We start from the raw sequence: 26,979 nt of genomic DNA on the forward strand, positions 1-26,979 counted from the left end.
TCGTTCCTTAATTGGGGTTCTTTTTCAGCAACCGGGTACTTTAATGCGCGTGGCTGCATGCAAGAAGATTAAAAAGGTTTTACTAAAGATTCCGCTCGGTAACGGAGGCTTTGTTTATTTTAGCCTGAACACCCATTCCCTGGCTGTCCTTACCTAGTGGATGCACACGGCTCGCGTTCCCGGTGCTCTGTCTCGTGGCGTTTTTTCAATCACCGCTGTCGAAAGGAAATGTTTGCACGCCCCCTTGGACGTCGCTTTTTAATCTCGTGTAGAGATCACGTGATTAAAAAGGTGGTGGTGACCCGCTTTGGTTTGTTTTTTTATTTTTTTATTTATTTATAAAGGGAAAGCGACTGCTCCTGAATGAGCTTTATTGTTCCTAAGTGGACAATAGCTGCAGTGTTTTCCGTTCTATTTAGCTGTTGTTAAGCTGTGGTATTCTTTTATTGGCTGTTCATCGCTATGATTATAATTGTTATCAAGTTTCATGGCTGTATTCGAGTCGGGTAGTTATCCCCTCTTAAAGGGTCCGGATTAAAATTGAGCAAAAAATGAACAAAAAATAAACCTAAAATAACCGGTATTATTTAATACATTTTTTAGCTAAGCGCGGAATGTATTTATCTCGATATATTGTTTATTTTGCATAGTGTGTAATATCACACAGGTTATTTATCCTAAGCTAAACAATGGGGGAGATTTTTAATGTTAACAAAGGGTCACTGGACCCTCTGCAAAATTCCGAGAGTATTCTTTAGTGAAGAGAGATGTTAAGGTGTTATGCTAGTCACTTTCTATTCACGGCATTCAGTGATTTTATCTACTTCGTGTTAGATATACGTGACAGTGGTGCAAATGGTATCTCGTGGAGAGCTTATGACACAATTTTCATCCAGTCTTCTTTTGTATTGAGACCCCTATTTACAGTGTCTAGCGTTCTCTGTTTTTGCGCTTAATCTCAATATTGCCTCCTCTTTTGGATGTTGTGATTTTTTCAATTACAAACCATCTAAAGTCTGTATGTTTGTGCTGTAGTTTGTGGAAGTGATCCACCATAGGGGCATTCTCTTTGTTCGTTTTGAGTGCAGACCTGTGCTCCAATAAACGCACTCTTATCTCTCTTCCAGTCTCTCCTACGTAAGCTAGATTGCAGGGACATAGAATTATGTAGACTAGATTGCTACTTCTGCAATTGTTCCGGTTATTTTTGGTTTATTTTTTGTTCATTTTTTGCTCAATTTTAATCCGGACCCTTTAAGAGGGGATAACTACCCGACTCGAATACAGCCATGAAACTTGATAACAATTATAATCATAGCGATGAACAGCCAATAAAAGAATACCACAGCTTAACAACAGCTAAATAGAACGGAAAACACTGCAGCTATTGTCCACTTAGGAACAATAAAGCTCATTCAGGAGCAGTCGCTTTCCCTTTATAAATAAATAAAAAAATAAAAAAACAAACCAAAGCGGGTCACCACCACCTTTTTAATCACGTGATCTCTACACGAGATTAAAAAGCGACGTCCAAGGGGGCGTGCAAACATTTCCTTTCGACAGCGGTGATTGAAAAAACGCCACGAGACAGAGCACCGGGAACGCGAGCCGTGTGCATCCACTAGGTAAGGACAGCCAGGGAATGGGTGTTCAGGCTAAAATAAACAAAGCCTCCGTTACCGAGCGGAATCTTTAGTAAAACCTTTTTAATCTTCTTGCATGCAGCCACGCGCATTAAAGTACCCGGTTGCTGAAAAAGAACCCCAATTAAGGAACGAGAGTGCAGTATTCCGGGTAAGATTAAATACCGGAAGGGGAATGGGAGTTTAGACTCGAATATGCGAAGCCTTCCTTTCTAAATGTATTCCTTAGTAAAATTCTCATTGTTTGTTTTTGCATGCAGCCTCGTGCATTATTTTAACCAGCAGCAGGATAACAGTCCTACTTATGGATAGAAAACCCACTTAATTCGGGTAAGATAAAACACGTGACTTTGATACTTGGGTGATAAGTTAAACTACGCCCTGGATTTAAGCTGACGCTATGCGCCTTTCTCCGTTTTTTCAGCAAAGAACAGCACCTGAAAATCCTGTAAGACTTTTAACTTCAAATAAAGATCGCATTGAGCGACTGTTAAGGTATTCCCCAGTTTAAATCTTGCAGAGATTAGAACAATAATCGCTAATTATACAGGGAATCATAACATGGTGTATTTCTGTTATAAATGCAGGATTGTTTAAAGCCTCCTCCTGATGAGAAATATCTCCCTTTTTTTGAAAAAAGACGAGTGTCAGGATAAAAAACATCTTTCATAATATGAAGGTGAATATAATTCTAATCTAGCACATTAGGGGAAAAGCGAATAAATGTAAGCTTATACCTAATTTAATATTGCTCTAACTCATAGGTGGGGCAGGAAAGAAAAGCCAGGTGACTGTCACGGGAGCAAAATTGAGGATCATCATACATTGGGTGGCCTCGTTACGAAAATAACAATCATTACGGTTAGTGTATTATCGCTGCCAGTGAGTATGATTGAAGCATGAATGTGGTATTTCTTGCAATAGAACGTGGATAACATGAACCAAAAGGCAAAATGTTTTGTATAGAAAGCGAAAAAGAACAAAGGTCTCTTACGTTGTAATTAGGTCTGAAAATGGATGGACATATGGCTTCAGATGTAAAGATATGTGTTTTAACTGGGAATGTTTATGTGTAGTTCTCCTGCTCGAATGTGTAGTCATTCTGTTGTTGTTTTTTTATAAAAAAAAAAAAATTAGGACCCCGTGTGGTAGATGCTAATCTCGCAGGGTTAAAACGCTATGGTAGTAGTATGCAAAAAGAGAATCTAGATACATAAAGTGGTTGACAGCTCGACATGTTATTCTGTGTTTATGTTACTCTTAAAAAAAAATTTTCCCATGATTGCAACCGGGTGAATGGCCAACCCTGTGTAGGAAATGTTTAGTATCTCGCATGGGAATTATGTAAAAAGCAAGGCCTCAATATTTTTGACAAACCCACAGGCATTATGAACTGTTGTTGATGTTGTTACCACCCTTATCGTGATTTATAAAATGAGCATAAATTTTGTGTATAACCAAAATAGTAATGTTGAATACAGTAATAAGTGTAAAATAGAAGAGGGCACTAATAGTTATATTTTATGTTATTTATACATTAGGTTGTCTATCAATTTGTGGAGAAAACGTATACAAACCGTCCTGAGGAAGGAAGCCCTTATCAATTCTTAAGCTTCCGAAACGCGTCGACGCCAACTCCAAAGTCATATTCAGCATTGCCAACATTCTAACTGAACGAAAGGAATATTTTTCCTCGTAGTGTTGACAAAAGAGGGTCTGAAATGACGGACTAAAGACAGATTCAAGTGTCTCTTTAGATTAACTTTCTCCACGTCCACATTAGGTGGCTTTTTAACTGTGTATTCAATTGTTTTTTAAGTGTTCTTTTATTTTTTGACTTATCGATTAGTGTTGTATATTTTAGAATAAAGTGTACATTTTTTACTATATTTTTTCACTGTATTATTATATTAGGTGTTTTTTCTTTTTGGTGAGTGCTTTCCCGTTCCATAAAAATGAATGGTGTGAATGGTGTTTGAGATTTGAGCCCTGATCTATGAGCAGGAAATAGTATATCCCACTGGGAAACCTTTTGTTTTACTTTTCAAGTATATTGGCGCTCCATTTCCCTTTGGGTAACTAAGAGCCCCTCTCTTTTCTTCTTACTAATGAAGTGTGTTCTAATGGGCTGTGGCTCTGTGTCCCAGCAAGTGCTCTGTACTGTGGCACAGTCCTAAAGTGTGCCCAAACGGACTCCACCTCTGTGACTCAGAACATTTGTGCCTAAGTTCAGTGTGTCGCTGTAAGCTGTGAAGTGTTTCTGACGTGAACTTCCCTGGGGTGAGAACTGACCAGACCTTTGCGAATCAAGTTGCTGTCCCTTTCCTATGAGTGGTGTCGGATTTGCACTGCTGCTCTGAGAATTCCTTTGGAGGCCCATGACCTCTGTCTGTGCCTGACACCCTGCACCCCGAAGAAGACCAGTAAACAACCAGAGACCACTAGAGATTTCGAAGGCTGCTCGCCAGCCAGACTTAGAGTAGTGACCTCTGCAGATGCTGCTTCCGTGGATTGCACCGGAGTGCCAAAGCACCTAGAGTCAGCGCATCTTCTATCCGGAGGAAGGACGAGATACATACTCTAACCGTGACCATTGGGATGAACTCTAAATTGGTGAGATTTACATACTGGGACTAAACTGAGCATACAAACTCTGAACGAGAGGTGTAGCACTGCACAAGTACCTAAACCCAGCTGTACGAAAGGGAAAGGGACGATGGGGGAAAGGAAACCTTGGACCATAGGTACTGTGGCCCCGCTCCAGTGAAAATTCATACCTGCATATTTTAGTGTATAGTATTTTATTTTTAAGTCTCTTAACTTGCTTTCTTTTTCCATAAAAGACAAGCAGTGGGTTGGACAATCAACTATTGATGCACTCCCACAGTACCTTCCAGAGAAGGCTGTAAATACTTGCCTTCACTAGTAGTAAAGGGGTTGTACTTGGACCACTTAGCAGAGCCATAGTAAGGTGGACCCTTGCAGAGCCCTACTATGATGGACCCTTGGACATCAGAGGAAGACAACTCCTGCCCCCAAAGCTGATGCTTAGATGCATCCCAAACCGGATCTCACACTGGCCTTTTGATCGCAACATACGTTTGACATTTGTTTAACAAATTTCGTGGCCACCTTTCAACTTTTTTAGTCCGTTAGCTGTTCTTACGTCGGACTCCAAATCTGAACACACTGTCCTCAATATACCCTTACTGGTGCCCTTTACAGTGTACCATGGCCTCCCTGACCCAATGTGACCTGGTAATCTTGGGTCCTTCTGCAACTCCTACCCCACTCCAGCGGTGTGGAATTTAATTAAAAATCTGATTGTCCATGGGACAAGTTTCTTCATAAATCTACTTGTCCTGTAATAAAACCCACTTGTCCTTTTGGTGCCATTTAGTGCACTGACTAATTATGGCATCAATCACATTACGTAAGAGCTCTGGTAATAGCTTCTCTAATTATGCCAGAGCTCATAACATAGAAGGGTTTGAATATAAGCAATTCACTTATTTTCCACCCTTCCACAGAGCTACATACTGGGGCTGGAGGCAGCGGTAACCGTTAGTTCCCTATGGTTGGAGTGCCCTTTTGAGTTTGTGTAAACCTACTAAATTGCATGTTTTATGGGTTTTCATCAGCTCGTCTCAAATATTTTCCCATACAGAGTGGAGTTGGAAATTTACTCCTGACAATGGAAGGAGTAAAACTTCTTCTAGATTTGGGGATAAAAGTAGTTGGTGGAAAACAAACTTGTTACTGCTCTACAGATTTTCGCACGAACAAATCTACCATGCATATTTTCTCTTGGTAAAATGCAGTTCACAAATATTTTCTAGGAGTAAGATTTTCTGACCTTCGTCCGTAAATTCTTGTGAATTCATGAAAGCCGTAAATATGCACAAATGGAAGGACACATACCATGGGTACACTGTTGTGACTTTCTTTAAGAACTGGGCCCCTATTTAGGTCTGGTGTTAACTAAGACTAGACCTTACGTTTTTAATACAATTCTACCTCTCTGTCTCTATCTTCCGCCTGACCTCACTGTGAGTGACAACAATCTGCTCTTTCACAAGGATCATATCGGCGCAAAAAGTTGCTTTGTTCAGTGATAGGATAGTGTGGCTTTGTGTGTTTTTGGGCCCAAAAAATATGTTTGCTTTTAACAATGTTTGTTAGAATATTGAGGGCCTGGCAGTTCCCACAACAATAAAGTTTTTTTCTAAAACCCATGTCAAAACAAAGCATGCATTGACAAAACCAAAAAGCTGATCACCTATGTCATACATATTGGCTTTGCCAATGCTTGTTTATTTTCATGTTCCCTATAATTTTGTTGAAACTGGTTACACTGCTTTTCCATTGTGAATATTTTTGGGAAATACTAGAATGCATCAACCCATTTTACTAAATCATGCTTCAAAGAAATTGTACCTAAAATGTCACAGTAGTTTAGCAAACCTTTTTTCTCCTAGTTGCATTTTTTAATAAACATTTTATTTTGAAAGCAAAGAATCATCAACCTTGTGTCACGCTTTTGCATATATTTGAATTTAATTAGAGATCATTGTGGAAGCATTACACGTGCCTCATAATGTTAAACATTGCACACTTGTGTACAATTCTTTTTACTGGAACCACCGTCAGTAGTGCAGTCTGAACTTACAAGATTTCCTTAGCGGGCTCTGCCTAAGTATAAAGGCTTTGTATTAACGAGCTGTGAATACAAGTTTTGACAGCATTAGCATATGGACACAAATATTACCTTAACTTCAGACAATGCCCTTCCCTGATCCATAATGTGATACTATAATCTGGCGGCCAAAGGGTTTGTGCTGCAGGGAGTTGGGTCTACTTGTCCCAAGGACAAAATAATCATGAACACTGGCTGTTCTTGACCCCAAGCAATATGTCCTGGGCGTCGGGCTATAGGAATTCCACACCCTTGGATTGCAGATGTACAGAAATGCCTTATATTTTTCTGATGGTTAATGTATTACTGTACAGTCACTTTTGTGGTGACTTTTAGTCCATAGTTTCTCCTATTGCAAACCTGTGAAATATACTGCCACCAAGGGGTAGGACCAGCAACTGCTTTCCAGATGATAATTCATGACCAAAACATCATATGGATAGGTGACATTTTAAATATAAAATGTATTTAACTTATGATTTATTTATTTCTGCAGCTTGAAAAGGATGAATTTACCTTTGTGGTGACAAATGGGTTCAATACGATGCCGGTCGGACCAACCTTCGGACCGACGCAGCCGTAATCCAATTCCGCCCACCGAGCCAGGGAAAGTTCCCCTCACCGTATTATGATGCAACCGCTGCTACCTCTGTGGTCTCATCTACGGTGGAGCACATCTCCCCGAATATGTTGCTGAAAGTGCGTACAAAATAACAGAAAAACATATTAATTGTACACACATGCATGAGATATGTGGGGATATGAATTAAATGGGTGGTGTTGCGCACACCTTATCCTTGCACGTGAATCAAATCATAACCATATTTAATCTAATATGCGTGCGAACCAGGAAGGGGTTGCCAGCCTCTACAATAACATAGCAAAACACACAAGTGACACTTCACCTGTCTCCTGGCTGCACAGCAGAAGTTAAACTTAACGCGTACTTTCACAATGTACATGAATATACAAAGTTACAACATGTATATTGCATCATTTTTGACATTCGTTCCCACCTTCATCTTTTGGTGTTATGGTTCTTGTCCCTGTATATATCACTACCTCATTTACCGACCTAGTTTTACATTTGATTGTATTCTTAGAGGTCCCTGAAGAAGGGATTCATTATACCGAAATGCATTGGCAGTCACCACAACAGAATGTTGAAGAACTTCATGATTTTGAAGATTAACTCTGAGAAATATTGTACATCATCCTTTGAAATGAATGGGATTTTGGTATATCTCACCATCACAATTTTTGCTTGTTTAAATGTGATATATCATTCAATAAATCATTGAATGTAAAACTGAGAAATATACATGTTGTAACTTTGTATATTTATGTACATTGTGAAATTATGGATGAAGTTCAACTTCTGCTGTGCAGCCAGGATTCAGGTGAAGTGTCACTTGTGTGTTTTGCTATATGTGGGGATATGCCTTGTGCTCCATTTACCCCATTGATTGGAGAGTGGTGGAATGCGCACAGTCCAGTCAATGGTGATACATACCACAGAAGGACTTACCTGGATTCCGGCACCACAGGGTTGTAGACATCGGGGTACAGCTGCTCAGGTGTAAGAGGGACCTGGAGAATGGGATCTGTGGTGGAGATGGCTGAGGGAAAGCGGAATTGGGTGTGAATGCACCCCAAAACCTTTGTTTCCGACGACTCAAGGCAGTCGTTCGGACCGCCACCGTCGAGCCATTGGAAACCCACATCATAATCCAATGGCGGTCGGAGATTACTGCAGCGCCCTATGGCTGCTGTTTTTTCTCCAACCGCCATCTTGGCGATCAGAGAAAGGCTGTCGGCGGTCGATCGGAGTACACGATGCATGCATCGTAATTCAGCGGTCGGACTGGCTGATTCCGACGAGACCTGCTGCCTCCAAAAGGACCGCGGAAGCCGGTCCGACCGGATTCTTAATGACCCCTTAAATTACTCTTAGTTTCTAGGCTATTCACTTGGGTGCAGCTTCTATTTTACAGCTGTCAGAATTTGTGCGTTCTGTTTGTTTAACTATTTATTATACAGCAGATTTAAATGAACTATGCAGCAAAATGGTTAATTTTTCAGCGTAAGACAGGACATTTTATGAAAGTATTACTTTTTTTAGTTGGTCATGTTTTACCCATATTAACAGTCTGCAATGTTTTCGCATCATTATTAGTACTAGTTTAAAACCAAAATACAGAAGGAAGCAGTCGAAAAATGACCAGTCAACATTTGTGAAGGGCCTTCCATTGCTCAGCAACACATATCGCCTTGTTTTTATTAACTTTTGAACTACTTGTTTAAATTTTGTTTGTTAAAATCGGAAAAGATGCAGCAGATGATGAATGTGGCAATCATTGCAAATCAATAATTATCTTGAAAATGCAGCGGCCGCAGAATTCTTAATTCTTGTTTTATGTATAATAGATCCTCAGGGCACAGAAGTGATACGGTGTGTTATTGCTACTACTGTTATCTTGTGTACCACACACCATCTGTAACTAAACAAGTCTTAATTCTGCAGATTGGTAACATTGCCCCAAGGTCGTTTTTGTATGAGACAAGAGCGGCCAAAATGGATGCCCTAATAAAATATGACTTTGCCCCACCTTTTTATGGATCCACTATGAATAAATCTTACACTGAATAACATCACCAGCAACAAACACACCTCACACTTTTCTGTTCAAAATGGGGGGCGGGGGGTAACGGGCATCTCTGGCATTGAGCAGGTGGGTAGTTCTAAGTTTGCAATACTTGTGGGTTTCTGGGGAGAGGCAGGTACAAACTACTGGTACATGCCTGATTCACAAAAGGATCCAGCGGGGAGAGGGTTCTGATTCGCCGCTTTCTGCCTATGGAGATGCTTCGCACCTGGGTGGATACGAATGGCTATCAGGCAGAGGTCCATGGCCGATGTTATTGGGAGGATGTGGTTATAGGGTCACAGTACTTTCCACCAGGTCTACAGTTTCTTGGCTTAGAATACATGGGGGCCCCTGGTTGATGCACCCACTTACTATATTAGACGAGGACCTCAACTTGACGCTGCATAGGCACATGGACAGGGTGACAAGCTCAAGGAATCGTGGACAGGGTGACCAGATCAGGTAATCTTGCAAGACCTGATGCATGACTGGCCAACTTTGTAGCAGCCCTGAGCCTGGCTGATTTATGGCGGGTGACAAACCTGATTGTACGACAGCACTCGCACCTCTCCTCGTCACTGGAAGCTATGTTCCGACTGGATTCTTTCTTAGTGCCCGCACATCGGATGAGTAGGTGCTTCTGTACCACTCTCCTTTCCTGTGGCATATCTGACCATTCACCACTGCTTACTGTGGTTCACATGGGCATACCGAGCCAGACAATGACATGGAGAATTGATGCATAGGAACTGAAAGATAGGGAAACAAAACGATAGTAGCTAAGGTGACTGTCATGAATTTTGCAGAGAATGCAGGCTCAGTACAGTCGGCAGCTGACGGTGGAAGACCTATAAGGCGGTCCTGAGGGGTCAGTCAATTGTACGTAGGGTGGACCTTAGAAGGGATAGGGATGAGGAGTGTTGGAAGCTTGAGGAGAAACTGCTGCAGATTGAGGCCGACTATGTTGCTGCCCCCACCAGAGATCAAGTCCATAGGATTGAAGAAGTCAGGCGGGAATGCATTGCCCTGGTGCAACAAGAGGCGAGAGGTCAATTTCCAGCTACTCGGGTCGGCTCTATGAGGTAGGCAATAATGCTGATAAACTCCTTGCATGGCTGGCCAGAAAGGAGGAGGGGCAGCGCTGAGTCGGGGGATTTAGACGCCAGAGAGGGAGCTAAGGAAGACCCACTTGAGTATTGCACTAGAATTTGCAAAAATATCTAGAATGGCTCTATCAGAGTCAGACTACCGCTGGTCGGGGTGACTTGGAGGCCTTTGTGAGGGACCTTCCGGCCCCTTGCCTGGACCTTGACCAGGCTGAGGCGCTGAAGGAGAAGATAACGGAGGGTGAGGTGACTACAGCTATTTCGCAATTGAACAATGGTAAAACTCCCGGACTCAATGTCTTCCCGGTAGAATTCTATAAAGGTTTATTATCAAAAGTCAGGAAGGCAATGCTTTCCATGATCAATATGGTTATTGAAGTGGGCGTCCTGCCACCCAACCTCCGGGAAGTGACAATTGTTTTGATCCATAAAGTGGGAAAGGTGGGGAAGATTGTGCATCTTATAGGCCAATCGCCCTGATCAATACTGAAATGAAAATCCTAGCCAAGATTCTAGCAGACCTCCTAACACTGGTGATTGACCTCCTGGTCGATCCCAATCAGTCCAAATTCATGCCATATAGGGCCACAAGGCATTACCTGAGAAAGTTGATGGGATGCTTGGCGCACAGCAAATGCCTGCAGGAACTGGGGGTCCTCTTGGCCTTGGACGCAGAGTAGGCTTCTGACTCCCTGGAATGGCTTTACATGATGACTGTCATTCGAGAAATGGGCTTCGCCCCATATTTCCTATCTTGGATCAGCCTACTATATAAAGACCCTTTAGAGAGGGTCCGGGTCAAATCGCTTTGGCCTATCCAGGGGCATCAGGAAGAACTGCCAGTTATTGCCCCTATTATTTGCGGTTGCTCTTGAACCTCTGGCGTCATGTATCCTGATGGATGCACAAATCAGGGGCTTCCGCTGGGACCCAGGATGGGAGTACTTTGTCTCATTATATGCTGATAACATCCTACTATACCTTGCGAACTCATTGCGTTCAGTCCAAAAATCCTGGACATCCTGGCAATTCGTGGGTCCTATGCCGAGTTTCGTAACAATTAGTGCAAGTCAAAGGCTTTCCCTGGGTTAGTGAATACCCTGGCAATGATAAAGGTCTCTGGCCGACTCAAGGGTTCTACTATCTGGGTAATTTTATTGCATCTGACCAAGCCATATACATGCAGGAAAACCTGGAGAGAGTCCTAGAGGCCTACTGCAGGGACGTTGAGAGATGGCAGAAACTATCCCTTTCACTCCTTGGCCGAGCGTCCTTCTGTAAATGTACAGGAATTTATAGAGCGCAAATCACCGAGCGGTTTCTAAGCGCTTGCTTAGGGAACCCATCCTGGTAGTTCCCTGTGAGATAACCCCGGCAGGGTATCCGCAAGGTGAAAGCCAGGCATCCCGCCGCGAGGGGCCGTTGTGGAGATTAAGCAAGCTAGTGTGAACCCGTGAATCAAGTAGGCACCGGAGAGAGAATTGTCGCGTCCATGGACATTTTAGGACTCAAGACCGAGCCGGGAATTGAACTCTGGTCCCGGGCTGACCTCTGCTTCCAGGTCTGCCTCCTCTAACCAGTGAGCCACACTTCTCCTGTAAAATGATCTGCTTTCCCAAATTCCTGTACATCCTACAGAATACCCCATAGCCAGTCCCGGATGCCTTTTTTCATAGGGTGGACAGTGTAATGGGAGTGTTGCTCTGAGCTGCCGGTGTACCAAAGAATAGCTCTTTCACTACTAACCGTACGCCAGACAAACGGAGCAATTGCCCTCTCGAGGCTCTAACTTTACCATTGGGTCTCACAATTGCTGACTGTTAACTGCTGGGTTTTTGGTTCCAGCTGGCCTTCCCTGAGAGCAGACCGCACCTCTATGGCCCTGGAGGGATACCTCTGTCGTCTTAACAGAGGCAACAGGCTGCCTCCCTCCCCATCCCGACACAGGTGGTAGTCACTATTTGGCAGTTGGGGACATGTGCACTGGGATGGTGGGCAGTGTGACATTGGAGACCCCTTTTTGGGACTCAGAGCTATATCCTAAGCTGCGGGACATTGAGGGTCATCAAAAATGGGACCTGCTGGGGATCTCCCAGTTAGGAGACTTATGGAGAGATGGAGCAATACTCCAATTTAGTGACCTGCAAACTGAATATGAACTGTCGAGGTGTCAGAATTTGAGGTATCTACATATGCGTTTCCTCCAGATAGATGTGGGGTATTGCAGACCAAGATAGAGGAGGAATCCCCACTAGAATATAGGACGTTGGGGTCCCCCCCGACAGACCATGCAGTGTCTCTGATGTACTGTACACTCTTACTAGTCTTCCCTCCCTGGACTCTTTGAGTGAACAGTGGGAGAGAGACCTGGGTAGACTATAAGACGACGACTGGGGTCAGGCGTGTGGGTATCCCGGAGCAGTTGCGATCCGGGCGGGCTTTCGACTGATCCATCTAAAATAACTACCTAGGGCATGCTACCCTCGGAGTCGGACCCGTCTTTTTGGTATGGGTAGCGCTGCCAATGACTGATGCCTATGTGGCTCCCGCTTGCGGGGCACCCTCACTCATATGCTGTGGGGCTGCGATATCAGAAACCCTGGGTGAAAAAGTGTGGTTTACACCTCAATTGGTTTCATTGGGAATTTGAAGCGAACAAACCCTGGACCCATACGCCCTACTGTTCTGTAACTTGGCCCTGGTGGTGGCCTGCAGAGATATTCTGAAACACTGGGGGGTGCCCACTGTGCCCACCATGTGAGAAGGTGAGGAGGGCTTGGATTGGTGCATGGGGGCAGAACAATTAGGGTACCAGGCGAGAAGTTGCCCTCACAAGTTTGAAAAAATCTGGGGCCCTTGGAGGGAGGGAAAAGAGGATGGCTAGGGAACGCCGTAGGATAATCACTTTAATGATGGGCGAACTAGGCATCAAACACAAGGTGAAAGATGGGCCCCAAGCCTGATGTGAACAATAACTAGAGGACCGTCATGTTTGCTGCGCTGCTGCCCCCCTCTAACCCCTATCCCCGGAAGATTCAATGTACTACTGTTTGTGTATTTGCCTAGATGTTTGCGAATGTTGGGGGGTCTATTGCGTTGTTTGTTTCTCTATGCTAAACTTAATAAAGAGATATTCTAAATAAAAAAACACCTCCCACTGGTCTTTTTATTATAATTTGCATAAATAACCATATTAAGTTGGAAGCGATGTACCGAGCTTGTAAGGTTGTATATTTTTATTCAGATAGTTGCCCCTGTCTCGGCGCCTATGGGAAATTCCCTTTTGAATAGGCTGTATGGGCATAGCGGATTAGCGGGTCTGCAGTGATGGCATATTGCCTTGTCAAGCATGAAGAGGCTACGGCCGCGCGCGGATAGGATGTCGCGCGAGCAGCGCCTGTGGGAGAGGGGAGCGCGCGAGCCACAGCCAGCAGGTGCCCAACGTGTGCTCTTTCTCCACTCTGCAGAAAAGATGTCGCACTCGTCGGATCAGCACCCCGAGGCCCAGACTCTGGGGGTCGGCAGAGCCATCGCCGTGCTCACTTCAGGAGGAGATGCTCAGGGTAAGGCACCGTTCATTCACACTTTTTTGTAAAGTGGCAGCACTTCACACTTAAGGCCTGGGTAATTTGAATGGCAAAATAATGAAACGAGTGGCAGCGAATCTGGGTGAAAACATTTGTAATTTTGTTGACATTGCATCATATTGCGGGGGCATCTTCTTTCTCCTTAATATATGTATTTTACATTACTTACAGTTGAAAAAATACGCCCAGAGCCAGACTATATATATTTTACAATCTTTTTTTGTGTACATATTTTGCACTAGATGGTATATCTTTGTCTCTGAAGGGAGAATGTTTTCAAGGTGTTTCAGAGTTCGTCCTGTAGAAATTAATGTTTAGTTATTATATAAATGAACGTAGGTTTTTTTCTGTAGTGTTGGTGAATCTGCAGTGCCCCCATTCAACAATGCTGCTTGTTTCACTGGATCAGTTGTTAACATAGGAAAAATATTCTTTTAATGTTAACTTTTTATTCCAATTTTTCAAACCTTTCGTCCTATATTACAGTCACAGTTTGATGCATGATCTCTCCTGGCTTTATATTATGACGTTATTCTGAACGTTTGTCTGAAATATTTGAAGCTAATACATTTCGTGTTCCTCTTTTTAAAAGACCTTACCCACGCGTTATTCCTGTTCCCTGATTCTGGGGTAGGTCCCAAAAATAAAGGGCCACAGAAAAAGAATATATCTTTCCCACTTCCCTTTGCATATCACGTCAAATACATATTTCATTTTCTTACTCATACCAGCCCTTTCAGACTTTGTATGCGTATATAGAATTTTATTTTCAGCCATCTTGACCTTTACCAGCGTAGACTACATTTGACCGTGTGACTAGGCGAGCTATGTGACACTTGGTTCAAAGAAGCAGCCAAAAATACTTTGGAAGATGAGATAACACAACTCCCTGTGAGCTCTGACAGACCAGGACAGGCCAGATCATTTCCGCTAGAACTGTTTCAAACCATTTCTAAATGTTAACGTAGACAGCAACCTTTCGTGATTTTAAGCGACGAGGAAAAAGACTAATTTTCACCAGTTTTTACTTAAGCAGCATTTGGAGAGCGAGTAAACGAGCTAAAAGATTTAAATTGTGCCACTTTTTTAAAGTGTTCGGTTTTCTTTTTCTTTTCCCCCAGTTTTCGAGCGTGCAAAAACAACTTTTTCAAGGCAAAGGGCAGGCACTCTATTTCAAAACCGTGTGGGCTTTTTTTTTACAAACGTTAGGATGTCACGTGACACCCTCTGTAGAGCTTCCAAGCAGGTTCCTGCAGTTAAGAGGTTCCAGTTGCTGTACATAGTTGATCTGTGTCCAGACAAATGCCACCGCCTAGATTTAGGGCCTTGCAGGGCTGTCTCCAAGTCGAGTGTAGTAACTTTGCCGAGTCACGTTTGCCCAACTTGCGAAAAGCAAGGTACGAGTTTTCAACATGTCACTTAAAGGGAACAAGCCAGTTGCCTGTATGGGAAAAGAGAAAAAGAAACGCAAACGATAGTTGTTTTGGGTGGTTTGTATGGCAAGTACTTTTCCACTTTTGCTGACAAGAGACGTGTGGCTGTAGGCACAGTGTAGATGGAGAGTAGAAAGTCTCCTGTCTCCCAGAAGTGGTCTCTGGCCTGATCCAGTATCTCTCGTTAAACAGTAGCATGATTTCCAAATCTCGCACATATCCTGGTTCCTCTCAGTGTCACCCCCTCACCCTCTGGCTTGTTTCAAAATTCCATTAGCTCCTGACCTCGCCCGTTACCTTCCTACCTTGCCCGCCCGCTCATTCACCATGTGCTGATCTGACACCTAAGGTCGGCTGCCCGCAATGACCACCTGGATCTTCTCTTTCCTTCTATTCTGCCCTCCTTTCATGTCTCCCTGTCGTACCTTGCCATCTCTCCCGGCCTCGCCTTGGCTTTGAGATAATCCCCACAAGGATTAGGGTGCTATACAAATAACCAGCAGAACTTAACTTCACTGCAAGTTGAGATGTATAGGTAGAAAGATAGGCACACATCAGCAGTCAGACATAAAAATGGAACTATACATTGGCAGACAGATTGGATTATGGATATTTATTTTAATTGTGATCCCGTAAGCTTCGAAGACCTTCAAGGCAGATCCTTGTTGAAAAGAAAATACGATTGGAAGATAGTCGACTTAGATGCAGAAAGAATGGGAAAAACTAAAACAGAGCAAGATTTACACATACCAAGGGATTCTTCTTTTTTTGTTTTCTTTATCATGAATCAGGCCCCAGTAGGCTTTGGGGTGCTTTACAGAGGGGATAGAGTTAAATATAGCAGAAAAGAGATGCATAAACACCATCACTCATAAGGCAGAAGCTTACATACATAGCATAACAAATTAGGGGGCTGGGTTCATAGAGATTCGTGGATAAAAGAGGCTTTTTTAATCCAACAAGAACTAATATCGCTCTTTGGAAACTGACTGCAAACAGACCATCTGATTGGACATTTCCCTAAACATGGATGGTCAATAACTCAACAGGTAAAATGCCTTATTCAGAGTAAAGCTCTATTATAGATACCTAGCTATCAGAAATGTGTGTTATGTTAGTGAATGCAAATAGCCTTGATGAGGCCTGCTACCCTCATACCTGATTGATGAAGCAGGAATACCCTACATGGGGTTGCTTCTGCTTCATGGACATTATGAGGGGCACCTCCCTGTCATCAAACTTTAGTCAAGGGTCAATGCAGACTGGAGGCTGTCCATGGTTGTCTTTTCCTCCTAGTCTTCCCTAAGTGAAGTAGAAAAACAACGTTGAAAGCTGGTGGTTGTATGGCTTATTAAAAAAATAATGATTATTATTACTGCATAATTAATTAGTCGTTATGGAAAGTATCTTGTGCTGTAATAGCCTCTGCCTTCTATGACCAAAACTGGGCAATTGAAGGCATACAATGGCGAAGATTAAAATCCAGTCTATGTCACTTACCCAATGAAAACAATTCGACTATCTTAATCCCTGTTCGCAGTGCCTGGCCTCTTCAGGCTCTAATTTGTCTCGTTATCAGTCTCAGTTGAGAAGTAATTTAAGGGATTGACCCTCCATTCTCAAGACATGGGCTTAAATAGGTAGCAGTCAGTGGGAAAAAATCTGGAGCATAGAATAAAATGTGGACCAAGATAATTATCTACTGTAAAGCCAAAAGTAGTCCTTTTCAGTGCCAAAAATACATAGCCATCTAGGTACTGCTTGGTAGTTTTTTTGAAGTGCTTTTGAGGTTATCTAAGGTTCTGAGACCATGAGGTACATCAGCCTTAAAGCAGGCTTTGGTTCCAGTTGGCCATGGTTTCTGGGCCTGGTGTGATCAACACCAGAACACCATCCAAATTTCTTGATTGCTGTCCAACCTGGTGAGGACTCGTCTTAAAACTGGATGTATCACGTTGGTAGGGAGAGACTACAGACTCCTATAACTTGCACCACCGCATCTCGGGCAGTTTGCTTGCAAGTCTCGAAGGGGCACGTCTCCCAGAAATCCCAATCCTTGAAGTAGGCGTTCCAGCATTGATCCTTTTGGGCTCTGACTGTGACAGATTTTCAGATTATCCCCATGAGACACACGTACATACAGCGAAAAAATGTGAATTATTTACATAGCCAATTATCCTGAACATTTGCTGGCCATGAGGTCCTTTGGGTACAGCTGTTGTTTGGAGATAGCGGGAGTGTCTTTGGACCCATCACTGTCACTCATTCTCAAGTCCTTCTTCTGCCCAGGGAACAATTTGTATTTTCCATTGAGAACATAGGGCAGTTGTCAGGGTCCTATTTTTGAGAGTATTGGGTGATGGAAGGCACAATCTTAAGAATCATTCTGTGACCCTGGGCATGAGGCCTGCTCTCCCTTTGTATTCTTCTCAAAAATATATCAGATACCTTTTATATGTCAACTGATAATTTTTTTCTCTGTCAACCATACTGACCATCAACACTTGCTCACTCCCTACTTTCGCCTCTTTGATGTTTGAGTCATCCTTAAGGTGAAAGCCCTGCCCAAAAAACCTATACCCTTATTCCTCGCTTGATTCCCCTTTCTCTCGATTGTGCAACTGTGCAACGCTGTCAATTACTTTGCATACCTTTGCCGCGCATTTTTTAGCACTCATGTTTTTACTGCGAATATGTAATTACAATGCATGGCAATACCAAGCATTGTTTTTAGATTTAAAAACAATGTATTTGTGGGGGGAGACCCCCAACTTACCGTAAATGCATGGTATTGGCATGCATTGTAAATACATATTCACAGTAAAAATATGCGTGCTAAAAATGCATGGTAAAGGCACAACGAGGTAAAAACCTTATTGTAAAGGCTGTTTCCCGTATCTCTGCTATGTTATGTGTATTTGTAAAACAGGCTAATCACCTGAGAGGGTATTCATGAGCTTTGCAGGTGGCGGGCAGCTGTCTCCTGGCGAGATTACTCAAAGAGCAAGGTCTTCAGCTTGTTGTGGACCTCGAGAAACAATGAAGGGTTTCTCTGATGTGATGAGAAAAGTTGTTTCATGTTTTGGGGACAGATTTAAGAAGACCCAGACTCCGGCTGTGGCTTTGTGGATGCAGGGTATGCGTGATAGTGAAATTCAAGCTGAGCGGGGTTGCCTGCGAGATGTTTAGATGTGTATGCAGCTTTTAACCCCTTCCATGCTGATGACGAACCCCAGCCGTCATGCACTACGGTGCTCGTGTGCTGATGACGGCTGGGGTTCGTCACGGCCCGCCCCTGTTCGTGCTGTTTACAGCACACCAGGGGAATTGCGGCCGCATGGAAAGGGTTAAAGTATGCAGGGTGGTGTTGTGTTGTTCTCTGTATGTGCTTATCGGCAGTTTGAATTGGGTGTGTTTGTGGATTGGGAGCAAGTGCAGTTCTCTGAGGTGTGGGGTGGTATGGATGCAATGAGGTAGATTGAGTATGGGTCTTGCTGCGGCATTCTGAATGGTCTGGAGCCGGTTCAGTTTCTTTGTGATTCCCGCATGGAGTGTGTTGTAATTGAGTCTACTAGTAATCAAGGCCTGTGTGAACATTTTCCTGGCGTCCTCAGGAAACCATTTGAAGATTTGACGTAGCATACTGAGGTTGTGGAAGCAAGTGAAGATCACTGCATTTTCTTGAGCTGTCATGATGAGCTTCTCATCCATGGTGATTCCAAAATGTATTGCATTAGTGGTGGGGGTGGGTTAGGGTATGAGGTTGGTTGACCACCAGTTGGGGTCCCAGTCGGATGCTTTCCTTCCAAAGATTGCTACTTCAGTTTTGTCTGTGTTCAGTTTGAGGCAGTTGCTTTTCATTGATGTGGTTACTGTGGTCATGCATGTTGCAAAGTTGTTTTTTTGTAGTTAGTGTCTTGTCTGACAGGGAGAGTATCATTTGGGTATTGTCTGCATAGGAGAGTATGTTGATGTTGTAAGATTTGATTAGGTCTGCTAGCTGAGTCATGTAGATGTTGAATAACGGGCTTAGGGAAGATCCTTGGGCGACTCAGCATACAAGGTTCTTGGACTTTGATGTGTAAGGTGGCAGGTTGATTCTTTGTGTTCTTCCTGTGAGGAAGGAACAAATCCAGTTGAGGGCTGGTCCTTGTATGCCTGTCTTGTATAGTCTTTTGATTTGGGTAGTGTGGGAGACTGTGTCGAAGGCTGCGGAGAGGCCGAGTAGTTTAAGAGCTGCTGTGGCTCCACAGTTTTCCTGATGTTATTGGCTGTTGCAATGAGGGCGGTCTCAATGCTATGGTTCAGCGGAAACCTGACTGTGTGTTGCCCAGGAGCTGTTGCACTGAGGTAGTGGGAGAGTTGTTTGCTTATGACTTTTTCCATCACTTTGGCTAGGTAGAACAGAAAGAAAATCGGGGTGGTAGTTTGCTTGATGTAGGGAATCTACTGATGGTTTCTTTAACAGTGCGTTGACCATCACTTGTTTCTAGAGATCCAGGAATATCTCTGAAGTGACAGAAGTGTTCATGATGCGGGTGAGGACTTTGCTGAGTGGTGCGACTCCCATGTTGTAGATGTGGTGGAGGCAGGGGTCTGTCGGTGCCCCAGAGTGGATAGTACTCCTAATACTGGCTGTTTCCTCCATGGTGAATGTTTCAGAACCCATCACAATATTTTCGTGGGTGTTTGAGGGTAGACTGGACGCAGTGGTGTAGATGTTCAGTTGCAGGTCGAAACTGTTGTATATGGCTTTGATTTTGCTACTGAAGAATTCTGAGAGGTTTTCACATAGTTCTTGCGAGGGGATGATGCAGTTATTGGTGGCGGCTGGTGAAGTAAAGTCTTTGAACTCCGCAAAGATTTTTTTGCTGCTGTTAGAGCTGTTTGTATGTGCTTAGCTAGGGCCTTCTTTATTTCTTTGATATGTTGGTAGTAGTGTCTTAGGACTGTCTTGTATGTAATTTTGCAGTTTTCTAGATGGTTGTTCTCTATTTTCTTTAAAGCTGCTTGCAGTGTTTTGTTGCATGGAGTTCCTCGGTGTACCAACTGGTCTTCTTCTGTCTTCTCTGTGCGGTGTTATACCATCCCCCTTTTTTCCTCTTATACCTCATAGTGCTTTGGAGCAGCATAAAAACAGTCTACTCTTTAGATAAACATGACATAAAAATTGTAATAGCACTCAAGTGCAGATGCTTTCTTGTTAGGTCAAGATGTCTTGGGAGGACTATTTGACAGAGGAACTAGGATTGTTTCTGAACATTGACCTTCTCTCATGTGAAAAAATATAGCCAACTTGTAGTAAGCTACATGTCAGGGACTGTCCGGGACGATGTGGGGAACACAGTCAGGGACTTGGGCAAGGACTGGGAACTTTGTAGAAAATATACACAGAAAGAGGAGTACAGCGCTGCCCATGATCATACAGGGAGTAGGGGGAGAAAAAGGGATCCAAAGGTGAAGCCTGTAAAAGAGAACAAGATGGGTAAGACTCTGAAAGGAAGGGCACTCACAAGGCAATTTAGCATTCAGACTAACTACACCCAGGACGGACGTGCAAGACATATATATAATACAACATTACCAATAAAGGGGAGTGTGGTATAAAGCACTCAGGAACTCCACGCGGTAAGACTGAAGCTCAGTAAGTTTCTCACCCACAATTGCTGCTACAGATACGGACTGCAAATACCCACATGTAGGATATGCATGCAAAGGTAGGGTCTGTGGAGCCTCATCCTATGGTGATGTTATAAATGTAACTCAAAGACAATGCTCACAGTGAACAAGAAACACCACCTAGGTAGTCAGCTGTGCCTACGGATTCTGGCTATCGAACAGGAACACGCAAGGTAGTAACAGCAAGGGAGTAGAACTAAACACAAGCACAATAGACAAGGAGCTAGCAAGGAGGAGTGTTTAACAGGAAAGGAAGGAAATGATAGGGTACACTTGGCAGAAATCAGGTAACACACATACAAGGCAACAGAAGCAAGACAGCAGAATAGAAAGATGACAAACTAGGAACTGGAACCAAGGAATTGGGAAGAAAGCAGGGACTGGAAAGGAATATACAGAAGGTGAGGCTTCAAGGGTATACTAGAATAGTGCAGGTTAAGGAAGCAAGAAAACAAAGTAGCATAGAAGGTACTGCTGGGACAGGAACAAGAATTGAGCTGAAGCTCAGGAGTCTAGGTAGCACTGCAGGCAGTGCTAGTACATGAATAGGTAATTACTAAGGATTTAGGAGTCAATGTAGCACTGCAGGCAGTGCTAGTTCTGGAACAGGGAATTAGCTACAGCTCAGGAAACAAGGAGTCAAGTGAGCACTGCAAGCAATGCCAATCAGGAACAAGAAATAGCTGAAGCCCAGCAACAGGAACAAAGAATAACTATAGTTCAGGAACTCCGGAAACAAGAGCACTGCAGGCAGTGCTAATTCAGGTACAAGGAATAGCTATAGCTCAGGAACTCAGGAAACAAGGTAGCACTGCAAGCAGTGCTAATTCAGGAGAAGGGAAACTGCTGCAGTTCAGGAACAAGGAATACTAAGGCTCGGGGGTCAAGATAGCACTGCAGGCAGTGCTAATTCAGGAACAAGGAAAACAGCAGCAGGTTAGGAACAAGGCATAACTAAAGCTCAGGAAACATTGGAAACAAGGATAGCAAAAGCTCAAGGAGCACTGGAAACAAGGATTGGTCTCACCGGTAAAGAGCTACAATGACCAACCTTGGCCTGAAGAGAGCTGGGAGCTCATAAGAGCTCACAGTAATCACATGCAGCAGGTGTGAGCAGGCTAGCAGCAGCCAGCCACAGGTGAGCTGAATTCCTCCACCCATCCTTGGCCTGCAGTCGTGGAGACAAAACAGTGAGCAGGGAATTCTGGGTAATGGAGTTTCAGGCATAAGTAGGTTGGCTTCAAGTATAAGCAGACTGGCTTTCACAAAATCCGGCATGGATTGAAAATGGATGCCAGTTCCCAATAAGTGTCCAAATGTCTGGAAGTCCGTATTTGCATGCAGGGGAGGGTCTGGAAGCTTATTAGAAGACTAGAAAGTCCCACTATGTGGCTCCCTGGTGGTGGGTATGAGAGAACAGGGAGTGAATCGTGACACTACACTTTTTATGCCCAAGATGTTCATATACGTGCCAGAATATGCCATAGGTACTGTAAGAGATGACTTGGGAGCTGGCTTCACTTTAACTGTGACTTGCACCTGCTTGTCCAATGAAAAGGCTTCCCTGAGCTAATATAGGAACAGCACCTAGTTACATTGCTTGACCATCATTTCGACATGTTTTTACATTTTGGCGTCCAACCATGGGAGTGGATCAAAGGGTGAAGTTGAGTGATTTCCAGATGGTAGAGCTAAGAGCAAAAACATCTTTCAACCTAATCTGGATCCACACAAAGGTTTGACAAGCCAAGTGACAGAAGAGTGGTAGACCTGGCCCTCTCTGCAGTGTCCCTTTGCTTTCCATCCCTTACTTTGCTGAACTTGTTTTTTTGGCTTTAGGACTCTGTGCACTTTGCAATTGTTAACCAGTGCTAAAGGGATTGTGCTCTCTTCTCAAAACATTGTAAAATTGACCTTGTAAGACCACGCTGATCCCAATTAAAATAAAAAGGCATAGGTCCAAACCGTCATCTTACCACCCCCATTTCGCTTATTGACTCTGTAGTAAAAATTCTGGGACGGGTTCTATTGGCCCCCTCTAGAAGATTGGGCCTCAGCAAACAATGTCTTATCTGAGGCCCAGTTTGGTATTAGACCTGGTGTAGAACAATTGAACAATGTTTAAATCTTTATTTAATCCTGGGGCCAAAAATGAATCAGTCCAGTTGGCCTTCATTGATCTATCCAGCACATTCGATCTTGTGAATCTTGATAAGTTATGGGATCATATGGGAGGGATGGGTGTGGAACCCAAACTTCTAACTCTTTTACTCTGGATCCATCAAGACCTTACTGTAAGGGTGCATTAAGGACCCTCCGGCGAATGATCCTCATATATTAAGTCCACCTGTGACGTTAGGCAGGGATGCATCTTGTCCCCCTTTATTTTCCTGTTATATATAAATGAGATAAATTATTTTTTGAGGTAGAATGGGAAGTTTGTCCCGCGAATTGGGAACAAACCGGTTCACATCTTGCTGTACATGGGTGACGTGGTATTGAGCACCTACACAGCTAATGGGCCCCAGATTCTTTTAGATTTTCTTTTTTTTGGGGGGTTGGTTTTATATAGCTCGAACTCAACCCAAAGGTATCAGAACACTTTATATGAGCATCAGTTACGTTACAGATGGACACATTAATTTTTGTTAGGTATGGGGAGATTAAATGATTTGCCCAGAATCACTGGATGTTAAGCGTCCCTGCCGAGACTCGATCCCGGGTCCCCAGTTTCGAGGTCGGCCACTCTAGCCGTTAGGCCACATTCTCACCCCTGTTTACTTAGATTGGCCGAATAAAGTTTTATTTGACTGACTGGCCTTGTAAGTCTCTAGTAAATGATACTACATGTACCCAGGGCCTACAAATCAAATGGTACTAGTGGACCTGAAATACTCATTGTGCCATCCATTAAAACAGCACTTTAAAACCATGTCTCAGGCCTGACATTGCTGCCTGTAGTGCAGTTTTAAAATGCCATTTAGATCTTGCAAAATAATTTTTTTGGCTCAAGGCTCTAGATCAGTGGTTCCCAAACTGTTTAGAACCATGACCCATTTTTTAGAATGACAAACGTTTGCGACTCATCTACCTTTAATGGACACGAAGAAGGGCGATTTTTGAATGTAACTACAGCTTCATGTGGTAATGCATATTCACAGACAGCACATTTTCCATTAGAAAGGCCGGGTGACTGCGAGCATTTATCATTTGTGCATCAAAAAGTAAAGTGTCTTGATTTGTTTCGATCCTATTAAAATCTCTGTATCCAGCTCACTTTACGATTACAAGAAAATTTGCTTTCCTAACTGCTGAATGCATACAGTTAATTTACGGGTATTTACATTTTGTTGTGCTTTGCAAAAACACAACATCCCAGAGTCTCTCCTTTCACATTCCCTGGAATCCAGCAAGATTGTCACATAATTCCCTTTAATAACTCCTCTCACTTTGTAGTCAAAGAAAGAAAAGTAACATCGATCCTGCCGCAATTTACCAGAAGACATAGCTTGATTTTGACCTCTGTCGTTGAATCACAGGCAAACACGACAAGTTAAACACAGAATTTAATGGCATTTTTATGTATTGCTCCCACTTTCCTGACTCACCAAAAATCAACTTGAATCATTACTCCCAGTTTGGGAAACCCTGCTCTACATACATGTTAAAGCAGTACTGTGATAGGAGAGATCCCCACAGTTCAAAGGAATAGGGGTTGCAGTGTAAAAAGTCATTAAGGTGAAAGCATGTCACCAATTTGATAAGAAACATATGATGACCGAGTCTCTTATTTAGGCCCTGCTTGTGGTGTAACAGGACAGAGTGGTGGATAGCGTTGTTATCGTATGTCATGTTATAAACGTTTTATAAAGCGCACGTACACCGGTTGGCTTCATGACGCTGAGTCGAGAATTAGCCGAACCCAATGGAAAGATTATTCATAAGCCTGCACAAACAACCATGTTTTAAGACTTTTCCTGAAACGCATAAGGTCAGTGCATGACCTGATCTCTAGAGGGAAAGAGTTCCACAATCTAGGAGCTACAGAGGCAAATCTGCATCCCCCTTGTCGCTTTAGTTTGAAAGCGGGGGTTGTCAGTAGCTGGAGATGGGCTGAGCGCAGTTTGTGCAAAGGGGTGTACCTTGACATGAGGCTATCTATGAATTTGGGCTCCGACCATGTAGGGATTTAAAAAGTAGGCATCCTGTTTTAAAGGCCCTGCGTTGGGGAATTGGAAGCCAGTGTAGGTTTCTTAACAGGGGGGGGTGGCAGATTGCCACCTGGGTTGCTGGTGAATCAGTCTGGCCGCCTGGTTCTGAACCATTTGTAGCCGCTTGGTTAGAAAAAGTGGCATACCCAGATAGACTAAGTTAGCATAGTTTAGTTGTGAGAGCACCATGGCTATCACGACCTGTATCAGTGCCGCTTGTGTGAGTAATCGGCTAATCTTTCTGATCTTTCGCAGCTGGTGGAAGCAGGATGAAATCACCAATCCAACTTGCGATCTTAATTACATGTCATTATTTATAGTGACACCAAGGCTCTTGGATGAGGAAGAGGGGGTTGGGGGGTCCGAATTCCCTAGGCCAGTAGTGTGGGCCCCAGAATTGTGGCTGCCCCCTGTCCGAACTAATTCAGTATTGCCTGGATTGAGCTTTAAGTGGTTGTGGTCCATCCAGTGACGGATGAACAACATAGTAGCCTGAAATTCAGAGACTGATTTAGGTGAGTTGTAGTGGCGGCTGGTATTAAGGGGCGTTGCCCTACTAGCTTCCGGGAGAATAGAGAGAGAATATACACTAGGTGGAGCAGCTTTAAATTAAGCACTCACTGCTTCATGCAAATTCTACTTTTTTTTTGGTAGGGGTGAGGTCAGGGACGAGTCCTCCTGCGCATGTGCTGGGCGAGGGCTATTGCTTGCCCTTGAGGCACACACACACAGAGTGATGTCTGAACGATGGGAGTGGCCGGAGGAACCAGCAATGATCATCTTTTAATTAGGGCGCTTATATTGTAGCCCAGACGTTTTCAGCGGAGCGCCGTTGAACTAAATGCTACGGGGCAGGGCTGGCCTACATTGACAAGGTGAAGTGGGTGTCAACAACTGAAACACCCCCTTCATGTTTGCGCCACTGTTTAAGCCTCCTGATTGGACAATGGAAGCTGGGGGAGTGGGCTGTTGAAGAGTTTGTCTACGCAGCTCTAATTTCATTTGTGTAATAATGAGCATGCAGCATGTGTTCGTGTGTTGGCTGTTTACAGTTCAGGAGGGAAACCAGCATAAAATGGTATGGAGCCAGATGTCAGTCTTTTAGTCACCAACCGCCTCTGTCGCCCAATAGGTGTTACAAGGAGTTTACTTGTACACCATTTACACGTTTAGAGGTCTACTGGAAAAGTCACTCGAGTGCGAACATGAGGTGTGCATTGGGGCTTGCAGACGGAGCCAGAGCTTAGCGGGTAGCGCTTTTGTAGCGGGCTACTAAGCCTCCGACAGCGCGCCCATGAACACGTGAAAGCGGTGAAGCAGTGAAGGAAAAGCTCCCTTCAGCAGAAGCCATAGCCAGACGCTGCAAGCTAGCCACAGTCTCGGTTTGCAGGAAATCCACTGGGCGGAAGGAGCTCTAGGTACAGTAGCAACAGGTGATCAACAACTCCCAGATAGTGTGGCGAGCAGCAGAGCGCCATCTGGAGAGTGTTAGGGAACACAGGGACCTGCAGAGACCCTCTGTGAGGGGAGACAGAGAGTATGAGACTGTGGGCAGATAGAGAGAGAGAGGCAGAGACTCGGAGGGTGGGAGTAGGAGAGGAGTGAGGTTGAAAAGCACGTGAGAGAGGTGTGAACCCCTGAAGACGAGGGAAAACAAAAGATGGGGCTAGGGTTGCAGGTTGTTCTGGGGATATCCGGGGGTGAGGGGTCTCTATGGCGCAAAGTTGAAACTGCATAGCTGTGTGTGTGCAGGAGGAGGTTGAAGGGGAGGGAGAAGTATGGAGTAAGAGGGGAAGCATCAGATCCATGGGATAATGGAGAAGGGAGCGTGAGAAACGGAGGAGAGACCCAAGAGGATAGGGGACGACTAGTTTAAAGGACTCTCCGTATGGTAAAACATAGAGTACCTGGAACAAGTTGGACTGCGTTCTCCCAAGACGGACTGCTGCTGTTCTGCGTGCCTAGAAAGTCCCCGC

At 43.9% G+C, this 26,979-nt stretch overlaps 1 protein-coding gene across 1 annotated transcript in view; it reads left to right on the plus strand.

Moving 5' to 3' along the window:
• Positions 1–26,979, plus strand: part of LOC147749112 (ATP-dependent 6-phosphofructokinase, muscle type-like) — a 288,878-nt gene that overhangs the window by 29,556 nt on the left and 232,343 nt on the right. The window contains exon 2 of the mRNA XM_086966253.1: positions 13,561–13,656. Within this exon, the coding sequence (XP_086822379.1) occupies positions 13,561–13,656 (96 nt within the window). The remainder of the gene's footprint in view (positions 1–13,560; positions 13,657–26,979) is intronic.

Source organism: Lissotriton vulgaris, chromosome 1_1 (genome assembly GCF_964263255.1).
Source record: "Lissotriton vulgaris chromosome 1_1, aLisVul1.2, whole genome shotgun sequence".
Taxonomy (NCBI): Eukaryota; Metazoa; Chordata; class Amphibia; order Caudata; family Salamandridae; genus Lissotriton; species Lissotriton vulgaris.